Below are 18218 nucleotides of genomic sequence, written 5' to 3'. Positions count from 1 at the left end.
TCTCTTCAATTGATACAAAATGCAGCTGTCTGCAAATTACAGACTGTCCTATCTGGGAGCATATTTCACTTGTGCTGTTCCAACTTCACTGACTTTCGGTTAAATACAGGATTCAGTGTAAACTTTTGACCCTTGTACACAAGTTCTTTATTCTATTGGTACCCGTTTCTTTGGCTAATAAAGTTGCAAAGTACGTTCCGCTGCGGTCCTTAAGGTCTGCAGAAGAGTTTTCTTTGTGTCCCTACTGTCAAAACCTACCATCTTCAGTCAATTTATTCCAGGGCGTTTGCTGTATCTGGACCCAGGTTGAGGAACAAGTTACCATTGACCTGAGAACTTTGATTTTAAATCTTTCAGAAAACAAGAGAAAGTGCACCTTTTTCATTTGACTTTTCATGTTGTATTATGTGTATTGCTTTGTTTTAATATGATAATGTATAGTTTGAAATTTTTGTTCACTGCTTAGCACAGATTTTCCTGCTATAGGTGGTATAGAAAAACCTGAAATAAGTAAATAATTGGCTTAACGGACATCAAGATGCTTTGGAGCTTACAGGGAACACCTTGTGAAATGACAATCTAAACCTGAGGTGGATCATTAACTGGCATGACTTTGAATTTATATCATTCACTTGGTTTCATTTTTTTTTATAGTCAAAAAAGACCACGTACAAACAAGGTTTCACATACCGTACCTTTTTGATTTCAAAATTGATGAGCAAGTTAGTAACATCTTCAGGGATGGCTTCTTTCAATGAATCAGGTAGAATTTCTTGTAAATCATCAAGTTTCTGCGTGGCCTTTGGTATTGTCAAAGTTTCTTTAAACCTGCCTGCCATTTTAAACAACAAGTTTAGCAATTTAAGAAAATTTAGGAAAAAACAAACATATCAAGTAGTTTTGCATTTGTAAAAATAAGGTTATCTACTAATTTGTAAATATTTTCCAAAATCGTTGCATAAATTCACACTGACAGATCATCAGAGGCATTCTGAGGGTCTCTGGCATCCAGGGGCCAATGCATTTCTGTTGCCTTCCCTGCCCCCTACCATCCTCCTTGTAAAAATGCTTGCAGTCAAAGAAAGTCACCCTAACACAAATCCCAGAAAAGAAATGATCTGAAACTATTGTGAGCTGCCTATGAGACAAAAGCTTCGCTGCTTAAAGACAGGCTGCCAAAAGAGTTTCCTTTGCCCCTTCTCTGTGTTGTACTGCAAAGCAAACAAAAACAGCCTGTGATAAAGAATGAGACCAAGAGCAAAGCACCGAGATGTAAAATTTCTAAATTCTTAAGAACATAAGAAATTGCCATACCGGGTCAGACCAAGGGTCCATCAAGCCCAACATCCTGTTTCTAATAGAGGCCAAACCAAGCCACAAGAACCCAAACACTAAGATCATCCCATGCTACTGATGTCAGTAATAGCAGAGGGCATTCCCTAAGTCAACTTGATTAATAGCAATTAATGGACCTCCAAGAACTTATCCAAACCTTTTTTAAACCCAGCTACACTAACTGCACTTACCACATCCTCTGGCAACAAATTCCAGAGATTAATTGTGCATTGAGTGAAAAAGAATTTTCTCCGATTAGTCTTAAATGTGCTACTTGCTAACTTCATGAGTGCCCCCTAGTCCTTCTATTATCCAAAAGAGTAAATAACCAATTCACATATACCCATTCTACACCTCTCATGATTTTAAAGACCTCTATCATATCCCCCCCTCAGATGTCTCTTATCTATGCTGATCAGCCCTAACCTCTTCAGCCTTTCCTCACAGGGGAGCTGTTCCATCCTCTTTATCATTTTGGTCACCCTTCTCTGTACCTTCTCCAGCGCCACTATATCTTTGAGATGCGGCGACCAGAAATGTACACAGTATTCAAGATACGGTCTCACTATGGAGCAATACAGAGGCATCATGATATTTTCCATTTTATTAACCATTCCCTTCCTAATAATTCCTAACATTGTTTACTTTTTTTTGACTGCCATATCATACAGATTAACTTCCTTTTAAAAGAAAATCTAATTTACTAATTTTACCTTCTGCTGCTTGCTTTACTTCACTTGGTTTATGCTCTGCTTCACCAAGATTTTCTGCTAAAACTTTTAATAGTACACTCAAGTCTTCTGGTCTTAAAATAACCTATAAAATAATATGATTACTTTTAAGCATTTTGAATAGCAATGCTGCATGTGCACTATATAAGGAGGGCAATTTTCAAAAATCTTTTACCCTAAATCCCAATTTACCCAGGTAAAATGGCATTTTAAAAATTGTCCAAGCAGCTAAAAGTGCACACATTTAGTGGAGGTGGTCCTGAGAGCAGAATTAGGGCGAGGGATGCAAACAATGCACATAGTTTGCAGTTTCTAAATAACATTCATTTTGCATGGGAAAACTACCAGCAGAAAAAGCAGGTGTAAGTTTCTGCAGGTATATTTTCCAGCAGCAGTTTTCAAAGGGAAAGTACATTTGTACGGGTCCATATTGAGTCATTGCCCAGAGAGCAGTTAGCTGGATAAACTTAGCTGGCTAACTTTGGAGGTATATTGAACATTGTAGCCTCATTATTGAATATAGCCGGCTATCTTTAAGTTAGCCAGATAACTCTCTGGCCAACTTTAGGACAGTTCTATGGCACGACCAGACTTAGCTGGATAAGTTATCTAGCTAACGCTAAATATCGGAGTTAGTGATTAACCTATCCAGCTAACATAGCTCCTCCATGAAATTCCCGTTATATTGCTAAAGTTTATCCATATAAGATACCTGGCTGACATTTAGCCAGATAAGTGACCAAATATTCATTTAGCTGGTTAACTGAGTTATTTGGATAAATTCCTCTGAATATGGACCTTGTATTTTCCCTCTGCTAATCAGTGCACAGTCAGCTGGTAAGAGTACCCCAAGATTCCACACCATTACTGGTAGTTTTAAAAAACTCCCCCTAATTTGAAATAAGAAATGTACTTAGATATGAAATACCAGAATCCACATTTGTAAAGAAAGATTAGCATCTAGTTCAATTATTTCAGTACTCTAACAGTACACTGCTCTAGCAGATCTAGTAAAGTAATGTAACTTTACTTTCTACCTTGATGTTAATTGGTTTCCCCTCAGTTACATTGTAAACCGGTACGATAAGACCTAGTCTTGAGCATCGGTATAGTAAAAGAAATTAAATAAATAAATAAATAAAATCTTTACATTACTTTTATACATCAAGTCTGGTTATCTCGAGCATTAGTTATTTTAATTTGTAAACAAATTCTCAGAGCTCCCTCTTATGAGAAAATTTTCCATTAACTAAATTTGGACGTCCTATATACAATCTATGTGCAATAGCAGAAAAAAGAGTTTTATCTTATTATGTGTGACAAATCTAGATGGAAAGCAGAATAAATTATTTTTAAACTTACATTCATTGTGTCAAGATGTCCCTTAACTTCAATCACAGGAATTTTTGGATACCAGCTGGCGGCTAGATTTCTATTCACAGCCAATTTTAAGTTGATGGGATCCAGAATCTGAATATCTGGCTGTGAAAGTCCTAGAGTTGTCCTAATAAAACACAAATATTCAGTGTTCTAAATACCCAATTTTACCTCCTAAAGCAGAGTTGTTTACCTGCAAGAGGTGTTCTCCAAGGACAACAGGATGTCAGATTTACAAGTAGGTGACATCATATAATGGAGCCCACTCAGAACTTTTACATCAGTTTGTACAACTTTTACTGTGCCCTACTGGCATGATATCATGCATTCATACCCCTCAGGCTACTTGATTAGCTTAAACTTGGAGATGGGTGGGTATCGTGAGGACTGACATACCTGCTGTCCTCAGAGAACACCTGTAACAGGTAAGCAATTCAGAGGACAAGCAGGATGGTAGTCTTCACAAATATGGAATTCCTAGTACAGACTGCCCAGAATGAAAAATGTGGAAACCAAAACAGTACAATGGACACAATTATGGCATGAGACTGTTCTGTATGAGCATTACCCACCTGTTTATTCTGCTACCTATTGTATGTATTGTCCTTTTACAATATAAATTTTTTTTATTACTTATCTTATTAAAGAGTAAGTTTATTTTTAGATGTTTAATTACAATTGAGATTTTAACTAGATTGTGTATTTTAGCTTCTTTATAATTATTTTGTAGCTCCTGACGCAGCTCTTTTTAGAGGCGAAACTTGCCTGAGTAAGGCAGTTGAAAGCTGATGCTTGTATTGTCACTGCATCTCCTGAATAAATAATTTCTGAAAATAGACTGGTTTGCGATTCTGTTTTTTGCCTCCTAGGAGGTAATGAAGATGGGTTCTACACCTCAAATAGATTTTGCAGGACAGACTGGCCAACGCATTAATTCGTCAGGAGTCTCTGTCCAAACAACAATATGATGTGAATGTGTGGAGAGAACTCCAAATCGCAGCTTTATAGATGTCCTCAATGGAGACTGATTTTACATGGGCGACTGTCACTGCCATAGATACTAGGAACATTGATATGACCCACCAGATCTATGTCTGCCAAGGTATAACAGAAGATGATGCAATCTGCTAGCCAACTGGATAAAGTGTGTTTGGCAATAGCATTCCCCAGTTTGTTGGTGTCAAAAGAAACAAAAAGCTGTGTGGACTTTCTGTGGACTTCAGTCCATTCCAGGAAGACGACCATGGCTCTTTTGCAGTTCAAACTGGACAGTGCTTGTTCATCTTGATGGGACATATGGTCTAGGAAAACTTTTGGATGATTGACTAGTTAAGATGGAATTCTGACTCCATCTTAGGCAGACATTTAGGATAAGTGCATAGAACCACCCTATCAAGATAAAACATGGTACAAGGTGCTAATTTTATTAGAGCTTGGAGCTCATTGACTTTATGCGTTGAAGTCACCACCACCAAAAATTTGACTTTCCAAGTCAGGTACTTCAGGTTGCAAGTGTGTAGCAGATCAAAGGTAGCTTTCATTAGCTGGGTCAGTACCATGTTTAAGTGCCAGGACACAGTGGAAGGCCTAATGGAGGCCTCAAATGAAGTAGGCGTCACATGAATCTGACATCTAATGTTGTATAGAGGCAAGTGTAATTTTTACATGTTGGTGATAGGCACCACTGCTCAGAGGTGAACCCTTACTGAGTTGATCTTGATATCTGACTCGGGCAAATGTAGAAAGTAATCAAGCAGTTTTTGTGTAAAGCAGGAGAAAGGGTCTAAGGCCTTTGGCTCACACCACAAGATAAACTGCCTCCATTTCAGTCCATAGGACCTCCTTACAGACTCCTTCCTTAAAGCTAACAGAACAGGAGAGACATCTCTTAAAGATCCATGGATGGCAGAGTTACCCTCTCTACATCCAGGCTGTGAAGATCAGAGACCCGACATTTGGATAGTACAACTGACCCTGAACTTGAGTGATGAGTACTGGGGACTACCTCATCCTGATCCGTTACCTGGACATCACCTACAGGAGTGGGAACCAAATACATCTTGGTCAAAAGGGGGCTATGAAAATCTCAGCCCCCCCCCCCCATTTTCTTCTCTTGGTTTCAATAAAGTCCTTGCAATGAGAAGAATCTGAGGCTACACATATAGCAGACCCTAGCTTCAATCAGGGGCAAAGGCATCCATAGTAACATAGTAATGATGGCAGAAAGAGACCAAATGGTTCATCTAGTCTACCCAGCAATTTGCTTATATTAACTGCTGCTCCTGCCAAATTACCCCCATGAATTGTGTTGAGTAGTAACTGCCACTCCGTACAGGTTACCCCCATGCAGAAATGTTATACCGTCCCTTTTTTTAAGGGCTAATTTGCCTTGCATCCCCCCCTTCCAGGAACGTTTTGTTCAGGGGACACAAACAGATCTATCATGGGTATGTCCCATTCGCAGAATATATGTTTGCTACTCCCTGTTCTAGGACCATTCATAGGGTTCCAAGCCCTATCGCATATCAATTTGCAAGGAGATTTTCCTTTCCTGCCAGATACCTAGCCATGAGGGTCATCCTCTGTGAGATGGCCAGATTCCAGTTTTGGACAGTCTCCTGACATAGGAGGTACAATCCCATGCTTCCGATTGTTGATGTAGTACATCACTTCTTGATTGTCAGTCTGCATCACGATCACTTTGCTAGCCAACTGATCTCTGAAAGCCTTTATAGCATACCTAATCAAAATAAAGGACTATTAATTGTGCCAACAATCCAGAGCACACACCTGACGCAAATAAGAGACTGCATGTTCTCCACAGCAGGCCCCAATCTGTGGCACTCACTACTGGACACAATACGAATGATCCCAGAAAGACAGACATTCAAATGTGAACTAAAAACGTGGCTATTTAAAAACACTTAACTAACAAATCCACCAGAATGCAGAGTAGTCAATAACAAGAACAAAGACAATATCTAGTAACAAAAGAACAAAATACATTATGACAACTCCCTACAATTATGTAAATTACTAAACAGAATCCCTATCCTACTAACTTAATGCCCCACCTCGTCAGTTGATATGTATAAGATAATCACCCAAGATTCATATGACCCCCCTCTGTGTTATTCCAAAGTATATGTCATACCAAATTATGTATCCTAAATATGTATCTTACCAAAGTATTCAATACAAAAAAGGAGGATGTATTATATTCTTTTTTATAATTTTTAAAGTGCTAAATAGATTATCCTTCTAAACTAATTACATAGGAACGAATACCATCAGTATTAGTGCAAATGGAATTTAATCCATCGCCTCTCGCCACGCAATGGGCCTCAGGCAAATTCAGCGTTTATTCAAGCACTAGGTGTATAATCATTTGGTATCGTTCCTCTATTTATTCAAAAGCATTTTTTAATTTTAATCCACTAAAAAAAATTTTTTATATTATTTTCAAAAATCGTTTTATCCCAAAACCCAAAAACTCATTTGTGTGTTTCTAAAATCTCTTATACTTATTTTATCCTTACACAATTTAAATGTCCACCGTCATTTAATTTGTTTAACCATTGAAATCCTAGAATGAAATCCTAGAATAAATTATACTTAGCCCCACTGTAGATGTATTATTTCTCAATTTGTCCCGACATGGGCCATGTTTCGACTGTTTCCAGTCTTCCTCAGGGGATACTTTGTATATTTTAATCACAATTCCAATGTAGCAAACTTGTATAATGGGAAATTTTGAAGCTATGTGGTTGGAGCAGAATCCCTTTAAAGCACATATAAAAACGTGGAAGCGCTTTATAGATGACATCCTAATTGTCTGGCAAGGAGAAGAGCAAACTTTTGTGGAATTTATACAATGGTTAAATACCAGGGATGAGAATTTAAAATTCACTACATCATTTAGTCGTATTGGATTAGCCTATTTGGACATTTTCATTACGATACAGCAGTATGGTTTTGAATATACATTATACCGTAAACCAACGGATCGAAACACCTTACTTAGATATGAGAGCTGTCACCCCCAGCATCTGCGGTCCAATTTACCGATGGGACAATTTCTTAGACTTAGAAGAGTCTGTTCTACTGTAGAAGAGTACAAGAAACGTGCAAAGGAGATGACACAAAGTTTTTGTTCAAGAGGATATCCTCCTTATCTGGTAAGAAAGGCCTATAAAAGAGCTCGGTGGGCCAATCGCGATTTACTCTTACAACCATCACAAAGACAAGATAATATGGATCGGATGATTTGTGTTTTACCATATTCCCCTCAAATATACCGAATACAACGCAGTATAAAACGCCATTGGCATGTCTTGAATTTACATTCTATATTTACAAATGGCCCGTGTTTTGCCCTTAAAAGGGGCAAAAATATTCGAGACACTATTGTACACTCTAATTTCAAGGATGATGTGGACAGCATTAAGAATAATGAAAGTTTAAGAGAACTTGGACATTATCCATGCAATAAATGTTCGGTATGTGAACAGTCTTATAGTGGCCAATTTTTACCTTTTTTTAAGGAGGGTTCTTTTAGATTCAAGGCACGTACAGATTGTTCTACAGTGGGGGTGATTTATGGTATATGGTGTTCATGCCCTTTGCTTTACATTGGCAAGACCAAGAGGTGTTTGAGAACAAGAATGGTTGAACATAGAAGTTCAATTGTAAGACAGAAGGTTGAAGCACCGTTGGTTCAGCATTGCGTGTCAAAGGGACATGATTTTTCTGATTGCAGATTTGCAGTCATAGAACGACCGATACATCCCCAAAGGGGTGGCAATTTCGATCTGATTCTTCTACAAAAAGAGCAAAAATGGATCCATTATTTTAAAACAGTGACCCCTAGTGGGTTGAACAAAGAAATTGACTGGTCGGTATTTTAGGAGGATGTCCTTTGAAAAAGTGGCTCTTGAAAATGATTGACAGCATCAAGTTCCGGGAAGGATAGGTAAAAAGATGCGGGCAGGAAGTGGAGGTGCTAAGAAACGCTGAGACGCCATTAATGCATGAAGAACAATAAGCATTAATGATACTATGAGTAAGAACATCGTATTGAATAAGCTGTTTTGAAAATGATTGACAGCATCAAGTTCCGTGTAGGATAGGTATAAAGAAGTGGATAGGAAGTGGAGGAGATAAGACACGCCGAGGCGCCATTAATGCATGAAAAGGAATGAGCATTAATAACACTGTGAGTAAGAACATCGTATAGTTGGAAGGAAATTGTTACAAAAACTTTTTGGGAAGGGTGAATGAATATGAACCTGTGATGAGATTTATTTTAACCTTTTAATAAAATATTTTTTGTATGTCCTAGGTCAAATTGAATGACTAGCGCTGGAAAGGCAGTAAAACAAAACTGTTTCTGGAATTGTGATTAAAATATACAAAGTATCCCCTGAGGAAGACTGGAAACAGTCGAAACATGGCCCATGTCGGGACAAATTGAGAAATAATACATCTACAGTGGGGCTAAGTATAATTTATTCTAGGATTTCATTCTAGGATTTCAATGGTTAAACAAATTAAATGACGGTGGACATTTAAATTGTGTAAGGATAAAATAAGTATAAGAGATTTTAGAAACACACAAATAAATGAGTTTTTGGGTTTTGGGATAAAACGAATTTTGAAAATAATATAAAAAAAAATTTTAGTGGATTAAAATTAAAAAATGCTTTTGAATAAATAGAGGAACGATACCAAATGATTATACACCTAGTGCTTGAATAAACGCTGAATTTGCCTGAGGCCCATTGCGTGGCGAGAGGCGATGGATTAAATTCCATTTGCACTAATACTGATGGTATTCGTTCCTATGTAATTAGTTTAGAAGGATAATCTATTTAGCACTTTAAAAATTATAAAAAAGAATATAATACATCCTCCTTTTTTGTATTGAGTGAATTGGTAGGTGAGGATATTTAGCTTCTGTTGATTGATTGAATATCTTAGCAAAGTATGACATACCAAAATATGTTATACCTAAATGTGTTACACCAAAGTTTGTAATGACCTAAAGGATGAATGCTACTTTTGTAAATGCAAAAAGGTACACCAACACTCATCCATGTGTTTTCAATTTTAAGACGCTCTCCCTCTATTGCCATCAAAATTTTCAATTTAGTTATATGACCGACAATAGCACTTTTTTTTTTAAGTCTTAAAAGTCTTTAAAAAAAAAAGTGCTATTGTCGTATTCACTACTAGTGACCTATGATTAAGCATAAGGCTGAGTCTTAAAGCGCGAGCTAACACGATGATGCCTATTATGATGGTCATATAACTAAACTGAACATTTTGATGGCAATAGAGTGAGAGAGTCTTAAAATTGAAAACACACAGATGAGTGTTGGTGTACCTTTTTGCATTTGTAATATTTACCAACAGATCCATAAAAAAATTGAGTTTCACTTAATGTTTACATTGTTAGTTGCTACTTTTGTAAACCATTGTGATCTTCACTTGGAACGATGGTATATAAACTAACTAGACTCTGTCTCTGTTAATGTCGCTAGTTGTAATGTAAACCGAAGTGATAATTAATCTTGTTAATTGAACCTCAGTATATAAAAGTTATAAATAAATAAATAAATAAATAAATAGTCCTTAACTCTAGGGAATTTATCTAATGAATCTTTTCCTGAGCAAATCACAGGCCTTGAGTGTGGGGCCCCTCTACATGGACTCCCCATCCCAAGTCTGATGCCTCTAATCAGGACAATTTGGACTGGAAGATTTTGAAAACTATGTATCTAGTCAGATTTCAGGTCTGATTAAGGTGCACACACAGTAGCCATGCTTTAACTAGAGTCTTTAATAAGAGAAAACAAACAATGTGTTCCAGACTTACAATCTGCAGGAGAACAAAGTAGGAAGAATGTTTCCCTTAACAAGAAACTGGGTAGGAAGCTCCAAACAGCTCAAAAAGATTCAATGCAGCCACTCTCAGACCCAGCCCCAAGCAACTGAAAGACTTGTTAGTAGAGTTCTCTCTGCTGGCTAGAGTTTTAAAATAGCTGTATTATAAAGGTGTGTCTGGCTGGGTGTAACCCAGCTCACAAAACAAAAGTAGTAACAATTTTTATTGTTACTAGTTACTGGTTACTGTTACTGGTTTTCTACATCACAAAACTAAACATGGCTTACCTGGGAGGGCTGCAGCCTACCATACCCAGGGGAAGCAGTTCAAAACTCCACAAGTGCTTACATCAGAGTGCAACTGTTCCACTAACAGGACAGGGTGTCCTTGAGCAGTTGCATAATGTAGACGCTGTCTCGAAGACTGAGTGGCCTGCAGCCACTGTGATGAGAAGGTCCATTAGGTTTTTCTCATATGGAAATGTGCCAAGAGAGTAATATGACTATTGATTCCATGAGGCCCAACAACCTCAGCATGGGACAAGTGGGACTTGCGGTAGTTGATTAACCCTAGCAACTCAACACCAGGATGGTTTTGCAGAGATTCTGTGGCACCCACCTGAGATGTGCTCTTGACCAGCTAATCATCCAGATAAGGGAACACAAACAACTCCAGTTTACACAGATGTGCCACCATCGCAGCAAGACATTTGGTAAAGACACGTTGGGTTGGCACTAGGTTAAAAGGCAGCATGCAGTTCTGAAGGCGAAGATCCATTTCCATAAATCTGAAATAATTTGTGACCTGAAAATATTTGTATGGGAGCATAAGCATCCTTCAGACCAAGTGCATATAGCCAGATACCACCCCCCCCCCCCCCCCCAGGTCTCTTTTTAGATACTTGTTCAAAGTCCTTAGATCTAGGATGTGAAGGAGTCCCCTGTTTTCTTTAGAATCGTAAGTACATGAGTAGAATTCCCACCCTTTTTCCATTGGTGGAACAGATTCGACCATATTGGTCTACAAGAGGGAGGACAGCTCCTTCTGAAGAACATCTTGAGGTGGAAATTTCCCCCAAGTGGCATCTGGAGGTTACTTTAGTGAAACTGCTAATAAATGCAATCAGGTCCCTCCTTTGTATTATGCTGAGGATCCTAAGTCTGAAGTTAACTATGCCAACAGTTTAAGTAAAATCTTAGCCTGCCTCTGACTGGAAGGCTCTCCGGCATAAGTACTAAGATCTGGGCTATGCTTTTTATGATCCAGTCAAAACCCTGTCCCTGGTTTTGACTGGAGTGCTGGCAGTGGCTTAGGGAACCTTTGCTGCCTCGGACGAGGAACCTGTTGCACATGGGACTGAAGAGGTGGGAAAAAGTATCATCTTGGCCCTTCACTTGGGTACCTCCTGGCAGAGGAGGGTAGGAGAGTTGCTGACGCGTTGCATAGTGTTCCTCTGATCTGTGCCATGTTTCCTTGACCCTATCTCTAAAAGATTACCAATGCACGTCATATCAGAGATCTGAGGCCTGCAGCCAGGCAAGTCTGTGGATGCCAATCCCCATGGCAGAGACTTTCAACACTGTTTCAAAAACATCAAAGGTCTGCCTGACCATGTGTTTTCTACACTTCATTCTCTTATCCACCAATGACTTGAGGTAGTCATACTGCTTCTGGAGAAGCTGCTAAGCATCTACTTTAGCAGGTCCCACATGCACGGGCCCATGAATAGCTGGTAAGAGCAATGCGGGCATTAAGCATTGATCCATGGAAAACATTTCTCCCATAAGTATCCAGTGTTCTGGAATCCATCCTTGGGGACACTGAGAAACAGGTTCTATTCTTCTTGAACATCTTGAAAGTAGATTCAACCACCACAGACTGGTGAGAGCGCTGCCTTTTACCCCAATCTGGGAGCCTTCTGGACAAGATAAATTGCATCCACCTTCTTGTTCAGAGGATCCAGAGAGGGGGGTTCTCCCACATTCTCAAATGTGCCTCTTAAAGGACCTTGTGGATTGGGACTTGTAAAATCTTCTTAGGCGGCTCCTTGAGCTGGAGGATATCCAGTATCTGGGCTCTATCAAATGATGTTGCTACTTCTGAGGACAACCATCCTGTTTGTTCTCCGAGAATATCATTTACTTAAGTACTCATTTGAAAGGGATATGGCTCTCAAATGTGGTTGTAGTTACAAAGGTATTAAAGAGAATACAGAAAAGTATTGCAATTGCTCAGCCAGAAGACCATTTTCATTACATCAAGTATTTATGTTTCTTTAATATCTTAAAAAGATACCCTATCAGAGTTGATAAAATAGGACTGAAATTTACTAACCAGCATTAAAGCAGTAAAGCTAAGTAATTAGAACAACATGATTGGCCCAGCCTGTTAAACTCTATACGAATGAGGCCAAGCAGCACACATGTGCAAAAGGCACAACTGGGGTGCTTTTGGCAAGGATAATAAGGCAGCCTGAAATTCACAGTTGGGTTCCTACACTGGAAGCAAATTTCTTAGGACTACTGGCCAAAGACGGAATCCTGTCGCCCAGCCTTGTTGCCCGTGAAGGCTAGGTACGGAACGCCTAGGGGTCCTGGGTCCAGAGGAGTATGGGGGCTCTCTCCCCGGGCCCTCTTCGCAGGCGGCTCGATGGAAGTCCTGTCGGTGTTGGTTTCTATGTTTCCCTTGGTGCTCGGTCTGGTCTTCTCCCGGCACAGAGGACGATGAAGCCGATGTCCTCAATGGAGACTGTAACGGACGGTCACCCTGCCACGGTGCTCCTAGCGAATTATCTCCAAGGTCGATGGACCCTCCATGGTCGGTGGTGCTTGAACTGGCGTCGATGGAGCAGTATGTTTTGTAGCAAACAACTGCTCCATTTTGTCTAGGCAAGCGAGACGGCCTTTGGGGGTCATTTGTGCACAACTAGGGCATCGACGAACGTCGTGCGAGGGGCTTAAGCACAAAACACAGACCATGTGGGTCCATTATGGACATAGTCCTCGGACACTCGGGGCATTTCCTAAAACCGGTCGCCATGTTAAAATTTGGCGGGTGCACGGTCGGTGACAGTCAGGCACTGAAGCGGTAAGCCGCCGAGAAGAGACCACAAGTACCGGAAAAAACACTTACCGAGCGTCAGAGGGAACAGAGCATGATGGGGGACCCCGATGAGGGATTTTTTTAAGAAGATAAACTTCAAATAGTTCCATGAGGAAAGCTGTGAGAAATTTCTCACAGAGCTCCTAAACCGCGAGGCAACTGCTGCGTGGAAAAGACTGAAGGGGGACCCCTGGTGGCTGCAGTGTTAGTGGCATGCTGGGCATGCTTAGTGTGTCAGTCAAAGTTCTAGAAACTTTGACAAAAGTGTTCCGTGAAAGGGCTCCATCGATGTCACCCATATGTGAGAACTACCATCCTGCTTGTCCTGGGAGAAAAATAATAATAAAAAAAAAAAAGCTAAAAGATATATCACTTAAAAGAAAATTAAGATACCATAATCATTTCCTTATCTAAAGTCTCACACCTACCAAATGTCTTTCCACTTCAGTATTTCAAAGTAACTACTCAAAAAACATGATTTCCAAATATACTGTATCCACTGACCTAATCAATTACAAAAAGATACAGTATTTTGGGAATATGTGAAGTAGTGAAATGATATTCAAAGAACAGGTGAAAAATCTGGTATTAATTTATATCAAACAGATAAAGTATTGTTTACCGACAGTTTTCCACATGCCATTAAACTGGAATCTTTGTAGGTTATCTTTTTGTCTGTCCAATAAAAGAAAGTGTGTCTATAAGAGCTTTCAGCATCATTAGGTCTTTGATATCTACAAAGATTCTAGTTTTCTCCAGCTACTAGAATTTTGTATTAAATGTACTAAGATAAAAAATTTAACAACTTAAGTACATCAATCTGACTATATTAGTTCATTGTAAACTTAAAAAAAGACATTACCTAGAAAGTTTTAACTGTGTTAGTTGTACATCCATCTTATCAATAACTGGAGGGTGCAGGCAACTTGCGACAGAGTCCAGGCTAAACTTATTCTGTACTCTAATCAAACCAAGATCTGCTACTATTGCATTCTGGGAAATGGAAGATTCAGGAATGACTATAACTGGAGCTTTCAAGTTAATATCCATTGAAAGACGAAAACTTCTCTCAGCGAGATCTTTTACACTGGAAGCTGCCTTTTCTGCTGCTTGTGCTGTGGCAGCACTTAGTGTCTCTTTTGCTGTCTGAAAGTTGTCAAGGAAGTTCTGCAATTAAAAAAGGGAGAGGGTAAGGTAGATGCAGCTAGAAATATTGCACATATAAAAGTATTTTCTACTAAAGCATTTTTATTGCAAGATACTAATTTTGGCAAGATACTAATTTAGCTGTATCCAATGAGGTGTGCAAAGATGTTGACAACTAAAAAAGTTTACAATAAATATAAACAAATACACATAGCAATATGAGGAAAGCAGAGATGTACAACAGCCTAATTGCATTTAAAAAATTGTTCTGAGACTCTGTAGCCTACATTTCATTATTATTACAATGTCACAATCTATACAATTGTTAATTGTAAGGAATAGCTGAGAATAGGCAATAAAAACAAAACAAAACTGCAATGCAGAATAAAAAGGAAAATGACATTCAACATACAAGTCTCATTTAAAGTCATGGAAGCAAAACTTCAGCAGCAAAGAGCGACCATTTCATTGATTTGTATTTTTTGTCTTTTTTGAAACAAGATTTTGTTTTTGTCTCTCATGCACCCAAATCTTAAGTCCCTTTTCATTTAGCCTTTCAAATTTGCTTTAAACATCTATAATACTATCTGAATTCAAAGTTTGTTCCAGAAGACAAAATAGGATCTTACCTGCTAGCTTTTTTCCTTAAGTCCTACCAGACAGTCCAGCTGCATGGGGTTTGCCTCGCTACCAGAAGACACAATAACTAGATCGCTGACTCCACCTCATATATGGTTTTCTGCAGCCTGCACAGAACAAAGTAGCTCTATCCCCTAAACAAAGGCATTATAAACTGACACGGTCTACCATTGGTTCCCTACCAACTGAGGGAATAAAAACAGAAAAAACCTCAGTTACTTACCTTAATAGGTGTTCAACAACAGGATATCAGTTCTCAAACATGACGACATCAGTTAGAGCCCAGCATGGAACTTTGACATTGAAGCTTTGAGCATACCCCCACCAGGCATATGCAGCCCTTACCACTCCCCAAGTAAGGCCCTCAGTCCAAGATAAAACTAAGACTTGGAGAATCCAACTTCAAGGAGAGGTGGGAATTTTTTGCAAGGACTCAAATCCTGCTGTCTTCAGAGAACATCTATTATAGTAAGTAACTATGGTCTCCAAGGACAAGGAGGAATGCAGTCCTCACACTTGGGGAATCTCAAGTTAAAGGCCGCCCTGAACAAAAAAAAAAAAAAGAAAAATCGAACCCAAAACCGTGCCAACAAGCAAGACTGTTTTCAGTGGCGAAAGGCCATCCTAAAGCTCCCTCTTTTTTTATGGCAGTCTGGAACCAAAATAAGCCCTATGAGGGATGGAGTTGGGTTCTACACTCTCAAGTCAGGAATATTTGTCAAAACAATAGTGAGACGAGAACATGTGAAGAACTCCAAATCGCAGCTTTGCAGATCTCTTCAATGAAGGTAAATCTCAAGCAAGCTAACAATGCCGCCATGGCTCCAATACTGTGATCCTTGACAGGGCCTACCATATCCAGACCTTTAAAAAAAAGTTATAAGCAGCAGAATAGCAAGACTATAAGTTAGGATAAAAGCTAGGGTAAGTTAAAAGCCTGCTTAAATAGATAAGTTTTTAAAACAGATTAAAATTTATTTGGGCACCCTACTGATCTAATTTCCTCAAGAAGTGAATTCCAGAGGATAAGTGCAGCAATGGAGAAAACACACTTTCTTGTTACACATAATCTAGGCAGACCCAGGAGTTAAGTTTTCAATGTAAAGAAAACTCGGGTTAGGCCAGCACACCTCTCTGCATTGGGGAGTACTGCCTAGTGCCTTCATTTGCATTGGATTTCCATGTGAGGGCACTAAACAGTACTGACATTTCAGAACGCACATTTTATGAGTATAAAACTCCTTGTTGCAGTGGCAGTAAGGTTTATGCTCACATAAGGCCTGATTTTAAAAAACCGGCACGCATGAAAATTAGGAGATATGCACATGGCAGGGGCCACACACACGCCACGGAGATTTTCAAACACCTACAGCCCTGCACGTATCTCCCAGTACACTCAAGAATGGATTTGGGAGAAAGGGGAGGGCCGGGACAGCGCCATTAGGCATCGTCCCGCTGAAGTGCGCACCAGCAGCCGACTGGCCTGCACAATCTGCTACTGCTCCGGAGAGCAGATAATAGAACAAAAAAAAAAAAGTTTGAGGTTTTAGGAGTCAGGTTAGGTAGGGGGTTTAGGAAGCTCCCTCCCAATCCACTCCTTTATTGGAGTGGACTGGGAGGGAACTGGGATTAGGGCCTATTGTGTCGCCATGCACATCTTGTAAAATTTCTGCCCCTTACGCACCTGAGTCTGCATTCTCGCACACTGATATAAAATCAGGTGTGCGTATGCTCGCAGGTAGTGGATTTTTTTTTTTTTTTTTTAAATCTTTATTTATCATCTTTTCAAAACAAAATACAAAGTAATTTGCATAGAATCACAAGAGATTGAGAAATTGTTCTTTACATGAAATTCTTATTTGAAATTTAAAAATTAAATATTGAAACATGACAAAATTTCACAATCTCTACCTTTCGTAGGTAACTGAGGAGGAAAAGAATAAAAGGAGAACATAAGAAACAATTTAGAAGTAAGGCTGGGTTTAAACATCAGATTCATTTACTGGATCCAGCTCTATGGGCTGCGGGGTCTGCTCTCGTGCCTCTAGAAAGGCTTGAAGTTGTTCCGGACTAAAGAACACATAAGTATTCCCCAAAAGTTTAACTATGCACCTGCAGGGGTACCTTAAAATATAGGTACCTCCTAGTGCAAGCACTTTTGGGCGCAATGAAATAAACTTTTTCCTTCTGTTAATGAAAGACTATCGTCTTTGAGAAGATTGGAGTCAGTAGAGAATTACTTAAGGCACTTAAATATAAGACTCTTGAATTTCCCCAAAGTTATGGGTGAGTTGCCTTTGCAGACTTTCAAGAAATTTGCTATTGAAATTCTAAAGATACCACCAGAGAATGTTCCGCCTGTTAAAAAAATATTCTTTTTAAGACAGAGAGGAGCCTTAATATCGCCTGGTATGGGGATAGATATGGAAAATCTAACCAATTTTCTGGAAACAACAACAGAAGAAATTACAGAAAGGTCTGCCTTGTTTGTGACTCTTTATTCAGAAATTGATGTTGGAATAATTATGAAGAATTATTTCAAAAATTTAAATGTTTCTTTTATGGGTGGTCAAGTTCGTATCTTTCCAGATTTTTTTTTTAAACATGCATGCATTGACGCGTGCGTGTTATAAAATCGGTGTATCCATGTGCACGCACATGGACATTCGCGCACTGATCTTAAAATTTCCCTTTTAACAAGAGTTCAAATGCAGGTAAAGCTGTGCACTGGGCTGAACACAGCTTTCTTCATCAGCTGCAAATCAGTAGTCAGAGCCAGCTTTTTCAAACTATGGTTACTGCATGGTTTGAAGCCATTATTGAGGGTTTTTTACTTTCAGTAGTAGGCAGCATATAAATGCTCAAAATAAATAGATTTGGCTGGTAGAACTCATGAAAAGAAAATTAGCAAGGAATACCAAATTTTCTCTTCTTTTCACCCCATCATATTTTTCTCTCTTTTCCTTTATTTTTGTTTTCACTTTTCTGAATTTTAGATTCCA

At 39.1% G+C, this 18218-nt stretch overlaps 1 protein-coding gene across 4 annotated transcripts in view; it reads right to left on the bottom strand.

Annotated features, from left to right (window-relative positions):
- VPS13C (vacuolar protein sorting 13 homolog C) overlaps nt 1-18218 on the bottom strand; it is a 483673-nt gene that overhangs the window by 259121 nt on the left and 206334 nt on the right. For all 4 annotated transcript variants that reach the window (XM_029575527.1, XM_029575524.1, XM_029575525.1 and 1 more), the window contains 4 exons: nt 14294-14598; nt 3429-3570; nt 2049-2151; nt 696-832 (listed from right to left, as the gene is read on the bottom strand). In XM_029575527.1, the coding sequence (XP_029431387.1) occupies nt 696-832; nt 2049-2151; nt 3429-3570; nt 14294-14598 (687 nt within the window). The remainder of the gene's footprint in view (nt 1-695; nt 833-2048; nt 2152-3428; nt 3571-14293; nt 14599-18218) is intronic.

The sequence above is a fragment of the Rhinatrema bivittatum genome, chromosome 13, assembly GCF_901001135.1.
Source record: "Rhinatrema bivittatum chromosome 13, aRhiBiv1.1, whole genome shotgun sequence".
NCBI classification, from domain to species: domain Eukaryota; kingdom Metazoa; phylum Chordata; class Amphibia; order Gymnophiona; family Rhinatrematidae; genus Rhinatrema; species Rhinatrema bivittatum.
The sequence above is the reverse complement of the archived record's forward strand: the minus strand, read 5'-3'. Positions and strand labels throughout refer to the sequence as shown.